Source organism: Trachypithecus francoisi, unplaced genomic scaffold (genome assembly GCF_009764315.1).
Source record: "Trachypithecus francoisi isolate TF-2019V2 unplaced genomic scaffold, Tfra_2.0 Lachesis_group10, whole genome shotgun sequence".
NCBI lineage: Eukaryota > Metazoa > Chordata > Mammalia > Primates > Cercopithecidae > Trachypithecus > Trachypithecus francoisi.
Window position 1 is genome coordinate 77,772,906 of NW_022681455.1, and position 15,509 is coordinate 77,788,414.

The following is a 15,509-nucleotide window of genomic DNA, read 5'->3' on the forward strand; positions in this document are numbered from 1 at the left end:
GAGTCTCTGTGTGTGTCTTTCATAGTCTGGGCAATACAACAAGGCTACAGATTGACTCTTCTAGCCAAAATACCAACTAGTCTATCATCTTTCCCAGTGCTACCTAGGTTCAACATATTCCAATCGTTTTTTGTTTTTTTTTTTTTGTTTTTCTTTTGGTCAAGGATATTATTTTAGACCAGCCACTAGATTCAGAAAATTAGAAATTAAATACTGTATATTAAGGCTAGAAGGTGGTATTTTTTCTGTGGTTTTTGTGATAGATGTTATTTATTTTTTGGTAAATAGTTTTCAATAGACTCAAAAGAGGATAAAAACATTCTCAGGTGTTGTTAAACAAGAAACTAGATACTACATTTGTCTTTGCTGTTGTTTCAAACTGAAAATATTACCTTGTGTTTGGATGCTGAAGTACTTCTGTTGTGTTTCTAGGCTCTTGGCCTGTTGCTTGTATTTCTTGGTGATTAGCTAGTGCTTCTAGATTTAGTTCTGCAATCTTGAAGAAAATAAAGTGGTAAAAATATAATTTCTTGCAAAGCATTTGATGCTTAAAGAAATACAAAACAAAAAGCAACAACAACAAAAAGCAAAAAATCCACTTGAATAATGTTCTGTTTTCTTAGGCAGTGGCTTTGCCATTGCCACAGCCCTGGGATGGCTTCAACAGTTACCAGATGGTTTATGGCTGCTTAGCCAAGAATGGCAATCTGTTACCAGCTACAAATGTTGTTACATGAATGTGGGGAAGGGCCAAGTAGGGCTGATTGAAAAAGGATGACAATTTTGGTTCATCACTCATCTAATAGTCAGTCACTTAAAATTTACCTCTCTGCAAACATGCAATTTTGGAAATGATAAAAGAATGGCTTTTACAAGAAAATTTTTAAAAAAGACTATTTATTAGTTTAACACAAAATCATGAGAAGTCTATTCTACTTGATATTTCTTCTCCTTCCATAAAGTGGGAGCCCACCAGGGAGTTGTGATGTAGAGAGAATAATTTTTAAAGTTACAAATTTTTAAAAATAAACTTTTTAAAGAATCAATTTGGATTTACAGAAAAGTTATGAAAATAGTACAGAGTTCCCTTACAGCATACCCCCATATTTACCTATTAGTAATAGATTCGTAGGGTGCATTTGTCACAATTAATGAAACAATAGTAATGCATTATTATTAACTAAAGCCCATGCTTAATTCAGATTTGGTTAGTTTTTATCCAAGTGAGATACAATTTTCACTGGAAATCAAGCATAATTAAGCTCCCCAAGTGTGGTTTGAGAATTCTGTGATTTCCAGATCTCACAAGGGGTGAGATCCTTCCTTCTCCAACTATGTGACATAACAGACTGAATGTAAAGCAGGTAGGAAAAGTCACTTGTTTTCTATTAAGCTAGATGTTAAAAGGTTTCACAAAAATACCTAAAACAATGATGCTCTTTCCACTAATATTTATGGAAAATTCTTTTTTTCATAAAAGCAAGTTATTTGTAGCTGGACAGAGTGGCTGTATATGCTGAAGTTCCAGCTACTCAGGAGGCTGAAGTAGGAGGATCCCTTGAGCCCAGGAGTTCCAGTCTAGCTTAGGCAACACAGTGAGACCCCATCTCAAAAAAAAAGGGATTTGTGTTAATATATAATGGTTTTTTATTTATCTTAAACTAATATTAAAATTTATGTAATTTCTAATATAGTAAATGTTGATAGATATTGTAACCCAGAGTCCCTGGGTCTTCAGGTGCACACTATAAAAGTGTAACCCCTGTTGTACCTTGTTGTTTCAAAAGGGTACAGGAAGAAGACCAGCTACAGCAAGACAAAAATCTGCTGGAACCAGAGATGCCTGAAGTTAGAGATGAACTTGGCAAACTCTCTGCATTACCATACTAAAAATCTCACCTAGGGAGGAACTTATTCTCCATTTTCTATACATGTATGTGTCAAGGAACAAACCCTGCCTTTACACATGCAATGACTCAGCCAACTAGCAAAATAAAAGCCCTGCTTTTGCCTTCATTTGGGGAGATAGTGCTTTGGGAACTATCCCTGGTGTTCTTACTTGTTGCAAAGTAATAAAATCCCCTTGTTAAATCCTCCTTGGGCCAGGCATGGTGCTCACGCCTATAATCCAAGCACTCTGGGAGGCCGAGATGGGTGGATCACCTGAGGTTAGGAGTTTGAGACCAGCCTGGCCAACATAGTAAAACCCCAACTCTAATACAAAAAAAATTAGCCAGGTGTGGTGGCAGGCACTTGTAATCCTAGCTGCTCGGGAGGGTGAGGCAGGAGAATCGCTTGAACCAGGGAGGCGGAGGCTGCAGTGAAGAGAGATTGCACCACTGCACTCCAGCCTGGGAGACAGAGTGAGACTCTGTCTCAAAAAAAATAAAAATAAAAAAGTAAATCTTCTTTGATAGTGGTCATTGGGTTAATACCCACCAAGTGATTGAACTCACCACTGTGTGGGTAACAATATAACCCACATTAACAAAAGAGTCATGAGACCAAAAGGGTTTTAGAATCTGCTGTAGTGATTGACAGCAGAGATTAGCAAACACTAATACATATTTTTTTGTAAATAAATAAAGTTTTATTTCATCTGTGCCCACCTGCGTTGACATAATGTCTATGGCTGCTCTTGCAGTACCACAGCAAGTTGAGTAGTTGCAAAACTGCAAAGCCTACAATATTTACTAACTGGCCTTTACAGAAAAAGTTTGCTAACCCCTGGTATAGATAAAAGACAGAATGTGACAGACATGAGTTTCAATTCTGGTTCTACCTCTGACTGGCTGTGGGACCTCAGATAAGTTATCTAACCTTTGATAACCTCAAAAGGCTCATGTATAAAATTGGAATGATAATGGTTAACTCACAGGGCTGTCGTGAGGATTAAATAAGATAATGTATATATGGCATTTTAGAATAATACACTTAAGTCCTCAGTGAGTGGTGGCTATTATTATCTATATGCTCAAAGAAGATCTGTTAGAATGTCTTTTTACCATCTGACACAAAAGACTATTCTGGCTGTTGCTTATTATTCCATGTGGAGTACAATTTATTTCATAATGGAGTCATGATGGAAAGTATTATGCAATGGGACAATCTAATAGGTTAGAATGCATTATAATAAAGTTTGTCAGAGACTATGTCCTCTTCTATGTCTCCCTTATGTGCTGTTCTAATCTGTACCCACTGAACTGCTGGTGAAACAATTGTATGCTCCCCCTACTCCAAGAAAACTAAAATCTATGCAGAATTTTTATAATTATTACAATTATTAGTATTAACTACAATAATCACCATGCCACCAGTATACTGCTTAATATATTCAAGGCACTGTGCTAAGAACTTTATACACAGTATCTCATTTACTCTCAACAATATCCCAGAAAAGTGCGTATTCCCCTATTATACATCCAAAAACTGATGTTGTTCAGAGAAATTGCCCTAGATTATACAGCTAGACATAGTAGAACATATATTTTAAAACAGATAAGCCCAACTGCAGAGACTATATACTTAACCACTACATTATGCTAGTGATATGGGTCTTAATTCAAAATATATGCTAGGCTTCAATCACATTGCCATTTTCCCTTTTTTTTTTTTTGAGATGAAGTCTTGCTCTGTTGCCCAGCTGGAGTGCAGTGGCATGATCTCAGCTCACTACAACCTCCACCTCCCTGGTTCAAGCCATTCTCCTGCCTCAGCCTCCCGAGTAGCTGGGACCACAGGCAAGCACCACCACACCCGGCTAATTTTTGTATTTTTAGTAGAGATGGGGTTTCACCATATTGGCCAGGCTGGTCTTGAACTCCTGACCTGGTGATCTGCCCGCCCCAGCCTCCCAAAGTGCTGGGATTATAGGCGTGAGCCACTGCACCCAGCCCACACTGCCATTTTCATAAAAATAGGTAACAGGAGTTGGTAGTCTGTGATAGACTGATCTAGTCCTATGATTTTAAGAAAGGTGAACACACTGGTCAAAGATACTAACCTTTTTTGGGCCATACTTAAGGAAGTATTGAGCCAATTCAAGGATTATTCTAGCATCTTCTGTGGCATCATGACCAAGTCTGTCTGGACACTGTATATCCTTCCTGGAAAGTCAGTATAAAATTGACATACTCACAGCACTTTTTAATGATAGGCTCTTTCAACCATCTCAAGTGTTGTGATTACATATAAAATGTTAGAATTCTGATAATTAGATTTGCATCACAACAATCAAGGTTCCTTTATTCCAGCTAATTGCCAGGCCCTGCAAGAGGCACTGGGGGTGCAGAACAATCAGGAATGGCTTTGTTCACAGCAAGCATAGCATGTGGACAAAAGGCTACCCAACAAAAAGCATCTAGCTGACTCCCCGGCCAGTCCCCTCTCTAAGAAATGGGGCAGGCCCATTTCTTAGATCTAACCATTGTTTAAAATTGCCTTCCTGAAACTTTTTTATTTGTATATAAGTGTCTATACATACTTAAATACTTTCTTAGGTGTTTTTAAAAAGCTTAATATATGTATATGTCTATGTCTACATATAGAACTAAATCTAATCCATATCATATAAATATCGAGGCATATATAGATCTTGCTCTGCATCTCTTATTCTCAGGTGTGTCTTAGAGAGGTTTCCATATAACATACAGATTTATCATATTCTTTTGAACAACAAAATATTCAATAATATAGATAACCATAATTTACTCAACCAGACTTCTAGAATATTTGAGGTTTTTCTATTTTGCTATTTTAAACCATGTTATAATGAACACCTTTGTACATATGAGTCTTAATACAATAGGACAGTATAAGTATGTTATACTATCTTGTATAGGCATATAGGTATGTTTTGAAATTTTGGTTACCTCTTCTGCCTTCATGGTTCAGTTCTATCCATTAAGCCTCAACTATGAATGTAAACCCCTGTCTCTATAGCTACAATTTCTTCATTTCATAAGAAATGCAAAAAAATAATGTTTATAAACAAAGAGAGCAGAAACTCTGAATTTTGCAATATGCATTAAATTAGATACTATATGCTAACTTGCATGCAGTTTGTCAGAACAATATTAGAGTATATAAGCAAACCTACCCCAAAATAGCTTTGGCTAAGAACTTCAGCTTAAATCTTCTGCCCTGCTCTCTGACATAAAGCAATGATGTATCAATAACATACGGATGTATCATCTGAGGAAGAAAGAGAATAAAATGAGTAATGTCTTATGCTAAAGGAAAAAACAAGTGGGCTAGCGGCGGGGGAGAAGAGCCCAAGACTTTAGATTTGAGATAAATGGAACAGGCATTTATACTGAAAATACAAAGTCCTAAATCAGATACTCACTTTCAGTGCTCTGAGATCTAAATCTAAGGAGTGGCCCACTAACACAGCATCAGGAGGAAGCAGTGCTTTTAACTGCCTCTGTACATCTTTGAGTTTGGTTGTCACTGGGTTAAGAATCTTCTTCGTGATTCCTGAAAAGCTTTCAACAAAAAAAGAGAAATGGACAGGCAAGGATATTAACAAGTCTTCCTCTCTGGAAAGACATTTTAAAAATAACATTTTAAAAAATTATAGTTAATATATATATGCTTAGTGTCCAAAGTGACAAATAAGAATTAAAAATTAGTGGCTGGGCGTGGTGGCTCAAGCCTGTAATCCCAGCACTTTGGGAGGCCGAGACGGGCGGATCACGAGGTCAGGGGATCAAGACCATCCTGGCTAACAAGGTGAAACCCCGTCTCCACTAAAAAATACAAAAAACTAGCCGGGCGAGGTGGCGGGCGTCTGTAGTCCCAGCTACTCGGGAGGCTGAGGCAGGAGAATGGCGTAAACCCGGAAGGCGGAACTTGCAGTGAGCCGAGATCCAGCCACTTGCACTCCAGCCTGGGCGACAGAGCAAAACTCTGTCTCAAAAAAAAGAATTAAAAATTAGTCATAATCCTATCACTCAGAGATGATCGCTTTTTACATTTTATTAAATGTCCTTCCATACTTTTGATATAGATTCAGGTATATATTTAATTTTTATAAAAATGTAATCATAATGCATGAGCTGCCTTTTACAAAGTCTATCTTTTGTAATATGTCATAAACACATTTTCATATCAATAAATCTATTTTAGCACATCCTTTTAAATGGTTACAGAGTGAATATTCCATTATACAGATACAACATATTTTAACTAATCCCTTACTTTCAGACATTTACATACCTACATTTTTGCAATACGGTGACAAACATGCTTGTGCATACAACTTTGCCACACATGACTGTTCCCTAAGAATCTAATTGTCAAGTCTGCTAATGGGACAGTTATTTATCACTATTATTGCCTCTCTGTCCCTAAGTAGTCATGAATCTACTGGTGCCACTTCAATGGATGGGAACAGTAATGTTTCACTGGCTTCTTGCCTAGTCACTGTGTGTACATTCTGAAATTACATGCTAATCTTTGGAAAAGTAGACTAACATTTTGAGCTTTGAATTTCTGTTATGAAAAATAATAGTTTTGTTTGTGTTTTAGGGGTCAAGGCAGATTAAGCTCTAACATCACTTGGCTGCCAAATGATGATGTGCAGATTTTCAGATGAGGTCTTATCAGAAAGCAAAGCTCCAGCTGTTTGGCAGTTGTAGATACTGATTATAATTGGGAGATTCTGGAACAAGGAAGATAATATTCTGCTGACTTAGGTCACAAGAAGATTGAAGATCAAGAAGGGCAAGAGCATTATACACTGACATTGTGCAATTTCAGCATTAAAATATACCTATGTGATGCCCTAATCTTTGATAATACTTAAGTAGATAAAACCCAACTAAACTGAAGCTGTGGGCCATTCTTCTTAAGAATTATTCCATTCTAGTCTGATAGCTCTCAGAAGAGCTAAAGACAAGGTGAAAAATACCTGGTGAGGTAGTCCAGAATCTTGTTTTCAGGTTTGACCAGTTCATCCATAACACAGCAGCCTCCTTCAGCAACCAGTGAGATGCGTGTTAGCTCTCTCCCCTTAGATGTGAGGCACTGAAAGACCAAGATGTAGTCAGTCTGCTGAACTGTGGAAGGTATTGCTTCCTCTTACTATTTACACTATGTCAACTGCCATCTACTCTAATCTACCAGGGTCCCTGTAGCAATGGCACAAACTTGCTTACTAGAGGATCTAGTGTGAGTGGAATTAAAGCTGGGCAGGCTGCTGAATGTTACACTTAAGAGGATCAACACAGTGTAATTTGCACAAGGAAGATGAATGCAAATAATATTAATAATTGAATCTACCATTTATGGAGTGTGTACTATATCCAGTATTATGCTAAATACCACTAATAGGTAATTTTTATTAAGCCCATTCTATTATCAGCTAGTGCTGTACTAAGCATTTTATATATGTCACTCTCATAATTACCTTTTGAGGTAGTCTTTATTATTACCCCCACTTCACAGAGGGAGAAGCCCAGGCTGATATCCTAGGGGAATTTGTCCAAGGTGACAAAGCCACTAACAGGCAAGGACAGGATATACACCCTGATATGTCAGATTCTCAAGTTTTAGGTCTTAGTTACTCTATTAAGAATTGAGAAACTGTTTCCTGAGTAATGAAAGAGGATGCACTGTCTTTGAAAAGAGGCTTACTACAATTAGATAAAGCAAAACATGAGGGGAACTTAAGGAGGGAAATCCTACTTCTGGTCTTCAAGGTGTAAAACTAAGCCAAACCAACAATTAAGGCAAAGTCCTCATAGCAGCAACAACAAAATACTTGTTCAAACACAAGGAATCAACTTATAGTAATGTGCAAAGACTTGATTAAACATAGTAACTAGTTGGAAAACTTATGTGATTTTTCTTTTTTTTTCCTGAGATAGATTCTCGCTCTGTCACCAGGCTGGAGTACAGTGGCGCAATCTTGGCGCACTGCAATCTCTGCCTCCTGGGTTCAAACGATTCTCCTGCCTCAGCCTCCCGAGTACCTGGGACTACAGGTGCGCACCAGCATGCCCAGCTAATTTTTTGTATTTTTAGTAAAGATGGGGTTTCACCATGTTGGCCAGGATGGTCTTGATCTCCTGACCTCATGATCCACCCACCTCGGCCTCCCAAAGTGCTGGGATTACAGGTGTGAGCCACTGCACCCAGCCACTTATGTGATATTTATTCTTTATCCTGGAATACAGATCTAAGTTTTCTAAAGTATGAGTAAAAGGACCTATTTTCAGCTATTCAAACAGAATACTAGAAATGAATGTATTCCTTCATTGGTGCAATAGACTCAAGAAATCATTTTCTACTAGACCTCAGCTTGTAACACTCCAATTGAAAAATCAAAAGTAGTACATGCCATTTCACAGTCAAGTCCAAAGAGAGGACTATTGTCTGCTATAGAACCATTACATTTGGTAAGTAAAAAGTTTTCACACTCAGGAAAACCTAGGAAAAAAGGAAGAAAATATTTGCCTTTAGAATAGAGATGGTAAACATCACTCTTAGATTCAAGCAGGTAAAACTAAAATACTAGATATTTTAGTCAGATATGTCGGTACATTAGACACTTGAAATACAAAGACTAAATAAGATACAATCTCTGTTCTCAAGTTTTTCTCCATCTATTCATTTTTATATTGAAAGAATAACGTAGGCTTGCTGTTAGGAGGAGATTCTGGGGGTTGAACTTCCCGGCAGTTGCCAAGTAACAATTTTTCCTCCTCATGAGAAAAGAGATAACTAAATCATGGCTAAACCCAAAGTCATTAGGCCCTTTCCATGTCAGCACTAAGAAAGAATGAATAACATATGCAAATAACTATATGTGAAATCTTTCTTTCCTAAATACAGGAAGAGAAAATAGGAATGAGATTCCACCATAATAGAGATCTAAAAGGATTTCACAGCAGGAAGAAAGTATAAGTAACATTCACCATACATGTCCCTCCACCCAACTCAACCCTCAAGATTCCTCTGAAACATCTATTCAGAGCCTTGCCTGCATTTTCTGGAATCACATGTTTCCTACAGAGGCTCAGCTACAGACTTAAGGTACTCCCTCTATTTGTGTACCCTGAGTCAATAACCATGCATATTTAGCTCAGAGACCCAAAAGCATCTGAATTGTTGAAGATTTCTACCTTCAGGCAGAGGCTGGAGCAGTAAAGGTAACATCTAAATCTTGTTTGACAAGGAAGAAACGGGGCTAGGCAAACCTTTGACCGATTTCTGATTCCCAGTACTGTGAAATTTCCAACCAATTGCAATTAAAAGAATCAAAATATGGTTTATCCCAGAGAAGAAAGGCAGCCCCAAATCTCAGAGACACTATACTTGCGGCCTACCTTATCTATATTATCAGTGGTGTTTTATAGGTGTCAGCAGTACTGCCCTTACTACGTGCTCATGTGACAGTAGTGCAACCTCAAGAAAAAGATGGTTATAAATATGTTAAAATAAATAGAGAAAAAGCCATCTATAAAATGGAGTTAAAATTTAGTTCATATATCATAGGATTGCCAGTTAACGTACAAAAAAGCACTTAGTATGGTGCCTGGGACCTATAAAACACATCTACATCAACTTAAAAAAAAAATTTAAAAAATAAAATTTATGCATCCAGAATATAAGAACTCCAATAATTCCATGATAAAATACAGCCCAATTTAAAAATGGACAAAGGATCTGAATAGACATTTCTCTGAAGCTATACAAATGACTAATAAGCACATGAAAAGTTGCTCAAAATCATCAGCCAACAGACACATGCAAATCAAAATCACAATGAGACACCACTTCATAGCCACTAGGATGGATATATTCAAACAAGATAATAACAAATGTTGGCAAGAATGTGTAGGAACTGGAAACCTCATATGTTGCTGGTGGGAATGTAAAAGGGTATGGTTGCTTTCACAGACTGACAGTGCCTCAAAAGGTTAAACACAGAGTTATCACGTGACCCAGCAATTATACTCCTAGGTATATACCCAACAGAAATGAAAGCATGTGTCCACACAAAAAACTTGCACTTGAATGTTCATAGCAGCATTATTCATAATAACTAAAAAGTGGAAACAACTCAAATGTCCATCACCCAATGAACAGTCTATCCAATAGCAGTATCATTAAGCAGTGAAAATAAATGTAGTACTGATACATGCTACAATATGGATGAACCTTGAGAACATTATGCTAAGTTAAAGAAGCCAGTCACAAAGACCACATATTGCACATCCACTTACAGGAAATATCCAGAATGGGTAAATCTATATATAGAAAACAGATTAACGGTTGTCAAAGGCTCAGGAGTTGGAGGGAAATTATACTATAGGGTTGCTTTTGGGGTGATAGAAGTGTTCTAAAATGTGGTGATGGCTGTACAACTCTATGAAAAAAAATACTTAATTGTAACTTTAAGTGGGTGAAATGTGTGGTATGTTAAATTATATCTCAGTTTAAAAAAAGGACATTTAATTATCATTGCTATAATTAGGAGGTAACAAAGAAAATAAAATGAAATCGAAGTACTTTTATTAAATTCTTGCTATATAATTGACCAAGGCTCTGAGCCTAGACCTGCTCTATTTGTTAAAGAAATATGGGGGCAGTGTGGGAGGAGAATTAGAAGTATTGGAAAAGTGTTAAAATATTAAAGACATACTAACTGTTTTTAATATAAAGAAATGAAAGAAAACTGAATGAAAAAGAAAGGGAATAAATTTCTCATCAAATATTATTTCAATGCTCTTCAATGTCACATTCATGTACTACCTAAAATCATCACTTTGCCAATCACAACATACATCACACACTTTGGGATACGCTGTGCTTAAGATATTTCCTCATTAATAGAAGATGAAACAAGAATAAGCCATTCAGAAAACAGCCAGATAAATCAATCTCCAACAGTCGTATTTAAATAAGCTGTTAGATATTTTTACATTGTTGGCAATATCAGATTAAGCCTAAGCCAACCTTGTAATGGAAAGTGAAACGTTCTCATTTCCTCCTTTGTCAGAAGGCATCTGGTCAAGCCCACTTTCTTAGAGCCATACTTTTGAATGATGGGGTCATTCTGAAGGTTGACGGTGGCTTTTGCATTAGAAGGTAAAGGCCCTAAAAGAAAAACAATTGAACGTATATTAGAATGTGTATTTAAGAACCCTAGAAGACATGTCTCCTGAGGTTGCATAGGCTAAGCACAGGGAACATCAAAAGATGTATAAAACTCAGCCCCAACCATTTAGGGACTTGCAATCTATTACAATTATAAGAACACAGAGAGGCAGGGCGCGGTGGTTCACGCCTGTAATCCCAGCACTTTGGGAGGCTGAGGCAGGTGGATTATGAGGTCAGGAGATCGAGACCATCCTGGTTAACATGGTGAAACCCTGTCTCTACTAAAAATACAAAAACAAAATTAGCCGGGCATGGTGGTGGGCGTCTGTAGTCCCAGCTACTTGGGAGGCTGAGGTGAGAAAATGGCGTGAACCCGAGAGGCAGAGCTTGCAGTGAGCCAAGATCATGCCACTGCACTCCAGCCTGGGTGACAGAGCAAGATTCTGTCTCAAAACTAAACAAAACAAAAAAAAAAAACACTGAGAAAATGAAGTCCCAAATGAGCTAAAACAATAAAGGGATAGGAGGAAGAATATACTTTACACTAGAGTGTCAGAGATCAAGAAAGGAAAAGATTAACTGAGTCTTAAAAAAACACAGAATTCAGATAGTTGGTATATTCAACCTGTTCTTTACAGTGCCTGTCACTCCCTTACGGTTCATTCTAGCTAAATATACTCCACCCTCAGCCACCTATTTAAGCAGCAAAAGTTTGTTCTTTAACCAGGGACCATTACTGATTGGATTAAGGGTATGACCCGGCTCAAGAGAGATCATCTAGGCCGGGCGCGGTGGCTCAAGCCTGTAATCCCAGCACTTTGGGAGGCCGAGACAGGTGGATCACGAGGTCAGGAGATCGACACCATCCTGGTTAACAAGGTGAAACCCCATCTCTACTAAAAAAATACAAAAAAACTAGCTGGGCGAGGTGGCAAGCGCCTGTAGTCCCAGCTACTCGGGAGGCTGAGGCAGGAGAATGGCGTAAAAAAACCCGGGAGGCGGAGCTTGCAGTGAGCTGAGATCCGGCCACTGCACTCCAGCCTGGGCGACAGAGCGAGACTCTGTCTCAAAAAAAAAAAAAAAAAAAAAAAAGAGAGAGAGAGATCATCTATAGATTGACCAATGACTTGATATTCCTTATCAAGACATGCTCTTAAAAGGAAAAATCAGTTGATCAGACTGCCTGCTTTAAGAATTTTCACTAAAAAATATAAAGAACTGGGCTAGTTACAGTGGTTCACACCTGTAATTCCAGCACTTTGGGAGGCTGAGATAGGCAGAACACTTGAGGTCAGGAGTTCAAGACTAGCCTGGCCAACATGGTGAAACCCCATATCTACTAAAAACACAAAAATTAGCCGGGTGTGGTGGCATGCACCTGTAATTCCAGCTATTCAGGAGGCTGAGGCACAAGAATTGCTTGAACTTGGGAGGTGGAGGTTGCAGTGAGCAGAGATTGTGCCATTGCACTCCAACCTGGGAAACAGAGTAAGGCTCTGTCTCAACAACAACAACAAAAAAACTATATATATATGTAGAGAGAGAGAGAGAGAGAGAGAGAGAGAGAGAGAGAGAGAGAGACAGAGAGATAGAGAGACAGCGAGAACTGACTAGTCAGAAGAGGAAAATGCACACACAGATAAGTAGATGCTATGAGAGGGTTGGAGAAAATCTCTTCACTAGGGGCACTTAGGTTCCTGCTGGCTTTCTACCCACATATATCCTTCTTCAAACAATACTTGCTCAAGATGGCCTAAGTGAGTAGTTGGTCCTTATGAGGAAAAGAGCCAAAGTATCATAAGTAGAAGAGGGCATTCCAGGTAAGACAGAAACGTAAACTTGGTTTGGCAGTAGACCGGTGATGAAGAAAAAAAGGTCTGTGCAAGAGACGAGTATAGGAAACAAAGTTGAGAGAAGAAGATAATTTTCATCCACCATTTAATACATAATGGGGAGCCACAAAAAGTTCCTGAAAATGGAAGTGACATAATTAAAGCAGTGTTTTAAGAAACATCAACCTCAAAAATTTGTAAAAAATGGAGTAGAGGCTGGGTGCATGGCATGTCTGTAATCCCAGCACTTTGGGAGGCCAAGGCAAGAGGACTGCTTGAGTCCAGGAGATTGAGACCACCCTAGGCAACAGAGCAAGACCCAGTCTCTACTAAAACAAGAATTGGTCAGGCATGATGGTGCATGACTGCAAGTCTTAGCTACTCAGGAGGCTGAGGCAGGAGGATGGCTTGAATGTAGGAGTTTGAGACTGCAGTGAGCTTAGATTGTGCCACTGCACTTCAGCCTGGGCAACAGAGGGAGATCCTGCCTCTAGATTTTTTTTTTTTTTTTTGGAGACGGAGTTTTGCTCTTGTTGCCCATGCTGGAGTGCAACGGCGCAATCTCAGTTCACCACAACCTCTGCCTCCCAGGTTCAAGCGATTCTCCTGCCTCAGCTTCCTGAGTAGCTGGGATTACAGGCATGCACCATCACACCCAACTAATTTTGTATTTTTAGTAGAGATGGGATTGCTCCATATTGGTCAGGCTGGTCTCGAACTCCCGACCTCAGGTAATCCACCCACCTCAGCCTCCCAAAGTGCTGGGATTATAGGCGTGAGCAACGGCACCTGGCCTAAATTTTTAAAAATATATAAAAGAAAGAAAAGAAAGAAAGAAAGAGAGAAAGAAAGAAAGAAGGAAGGAAGGAAGGGGGGAAGGGAAGGGAAGGGAAGGGATGGGAAGGGAAGGAAGGAAGGAAGGAAGGAAGGAAGAAAGACAATGAAGTAGAAAGAGGCTAGAAAGGGCTTTACAGTAATTCTGGCCAAAAAATTATGAGCATCTGCTAGAGGCAGAAATACCATTTGACCCAGCAATCCTGTTACTGGGTATATTCTAAAGGAATATAAATTGTTCTGTTATGAAGATACATGCAGGTGGAAAAGACATGGAATCAACCCAAATGCCCATCAATGATAGATTGGATAAAGAAAATGTGGTACATATACACCATGAATACTACGCAGCCACAAAAAGGAACGAGATCACGTCCTTTGTAGAGACATGGATGGAACTGGAAGCCATTATTCTCAGCAAACGCAGAAACAGAAAACCAAACACCACATATTCTCACTTATAAGAGGGAGCTGAATGGTGAAAACACATGGACACGTGGGGAGTAAACAACACACATTTCGGGTTGTCAGAGCGGTTGGTGGAGGTAGAGCATCAGGAAGAATAGTTAATGGAGGCTGAGCTTATTACCTAGGTGATTGGTTGATCTGTGTACTAAACCACCACATCACACATTTAGCTATGTAACAAACCTACACATCCTACGCATGTATCCCGGAACTTAAAATAAATGTTGAAGAAAGAAGGCCAGGTGCAGTGGCTCACGCCTGTAATCTCAGCACTATGAGAGGCTGAGGCGGGTGTATCACTTGAAGCCAGGAGCTCAAGACCAGCCTGGTCAAACATGGTGAAATTCTGTCGCTACTAAAAATACAAAAATTAGCTGGTGTGGTGGTGCCTGCCTGTAGTCCCAGCTAGTGAGGAGACTGAGGCACAAAAATCACTTGAACCCAGGTGGCAGAGGTTGCAGTGAGCCGGGATCATCCCACTGCACTCCAGCCTAGGCAACAGAGCAAGACTCTGTCTCAAAAAAAAGTTGTTACCAGCATCCAAATTAAGATAGTGGAAGGGATGGAGGAAAAGGGATATATAAAACATACACAAAAACCTGGTAGAACATGGTGAAAAAATAACTCAATTCAGCCAGCAAAATATTTAAATATTTATCTATAACTTTATTATATACCCGGCACTGTTTTGGCCACTAGGAATTTCCTAATGCACAAAACCAACAAAATTCCTCATGAAATTTAACTTCTAGTTGGAAATATGGATAATAAACAAATAAATATGTAATATATCAGGTAAGATAAGGGCTTTGAAGAAAAGGAAGAGAAAAGGATAGGAAATGTTGGGGCAGGAAATGGTTATTGTCTTATATTTTGTATAGGATGATCTGAGAAGGTCTCTGTTAAATTGACATCTGAATAGAGATTTATAGGAGCAAAGGGAATTAGGCATGCAGACAGATTGGGGATAGGGAGCCAAGAGAAAATTGTAAAATTCAACACTGGTGTCTTAGAGAAAAATGACACCAGCAAGAGGGAATATGAAGAGCCCATTATTTGAGGATGAGAAAAATGCTTTTAGCTATGTTATGACTAAGGACAGTAGAATATCCAAATAGCAATTGGAATATTCAGCAGGCAGTTGAGAATGCAGGCCTGCAAGCTAGGGCATCAGACCTAGAGGTAATGATATAGGAGTCATTCAAAGAAAACTAATAGGTGAACTTGGCAAAAACAGACGAATACTCCAAAGGAAAGACTGATTAA

General features: G+C 38.8%; 1 protein-coding gene across 10 annotated transcripts in view; it reads right to left on the minus strand.

Moving 5' to 3' along the window:
• REXO5 (RNA exonuclease 5) overlaps positions 1–15,509 on the minus strand; it is a 46,140-nt gene that overhangs the window by 18,557 nt on the left and 12,074 nt on the right. For all 10 annotated transcript variants that reach the window (XM_033217799.1, XM_033217795.1, XM_033217796.1 and 7 more), the window contains 7 exons: positions 10,966–11,106; positions 8,345–8,433; positions 6,914–7,029; positions 5,348–5,486; positions 5,099–5,193; positions 4,004–4,106; positions 393–496 (listed from right to left, as the gene is read on the minus strand). In XM_033217799.1, the coding sequence (XP_033073690.1) occupies positions 393–496; positions 4,004–4,106; positions 5,099–5,193; positions 5,348–5,486; positions 6,914–7,029; positions 8,345–8,433; positions 10,966–11,106 (787 nt within the window). The remainder of the gene's footprint in view (positions 1–392; positions 497–4,003; positions 4,107–5,098; positions 5,194–5,347; positions 5,487–6,913; positions 7,030–8,344; positions 8,434–10,965; positions 11,107–15,509) is intronic.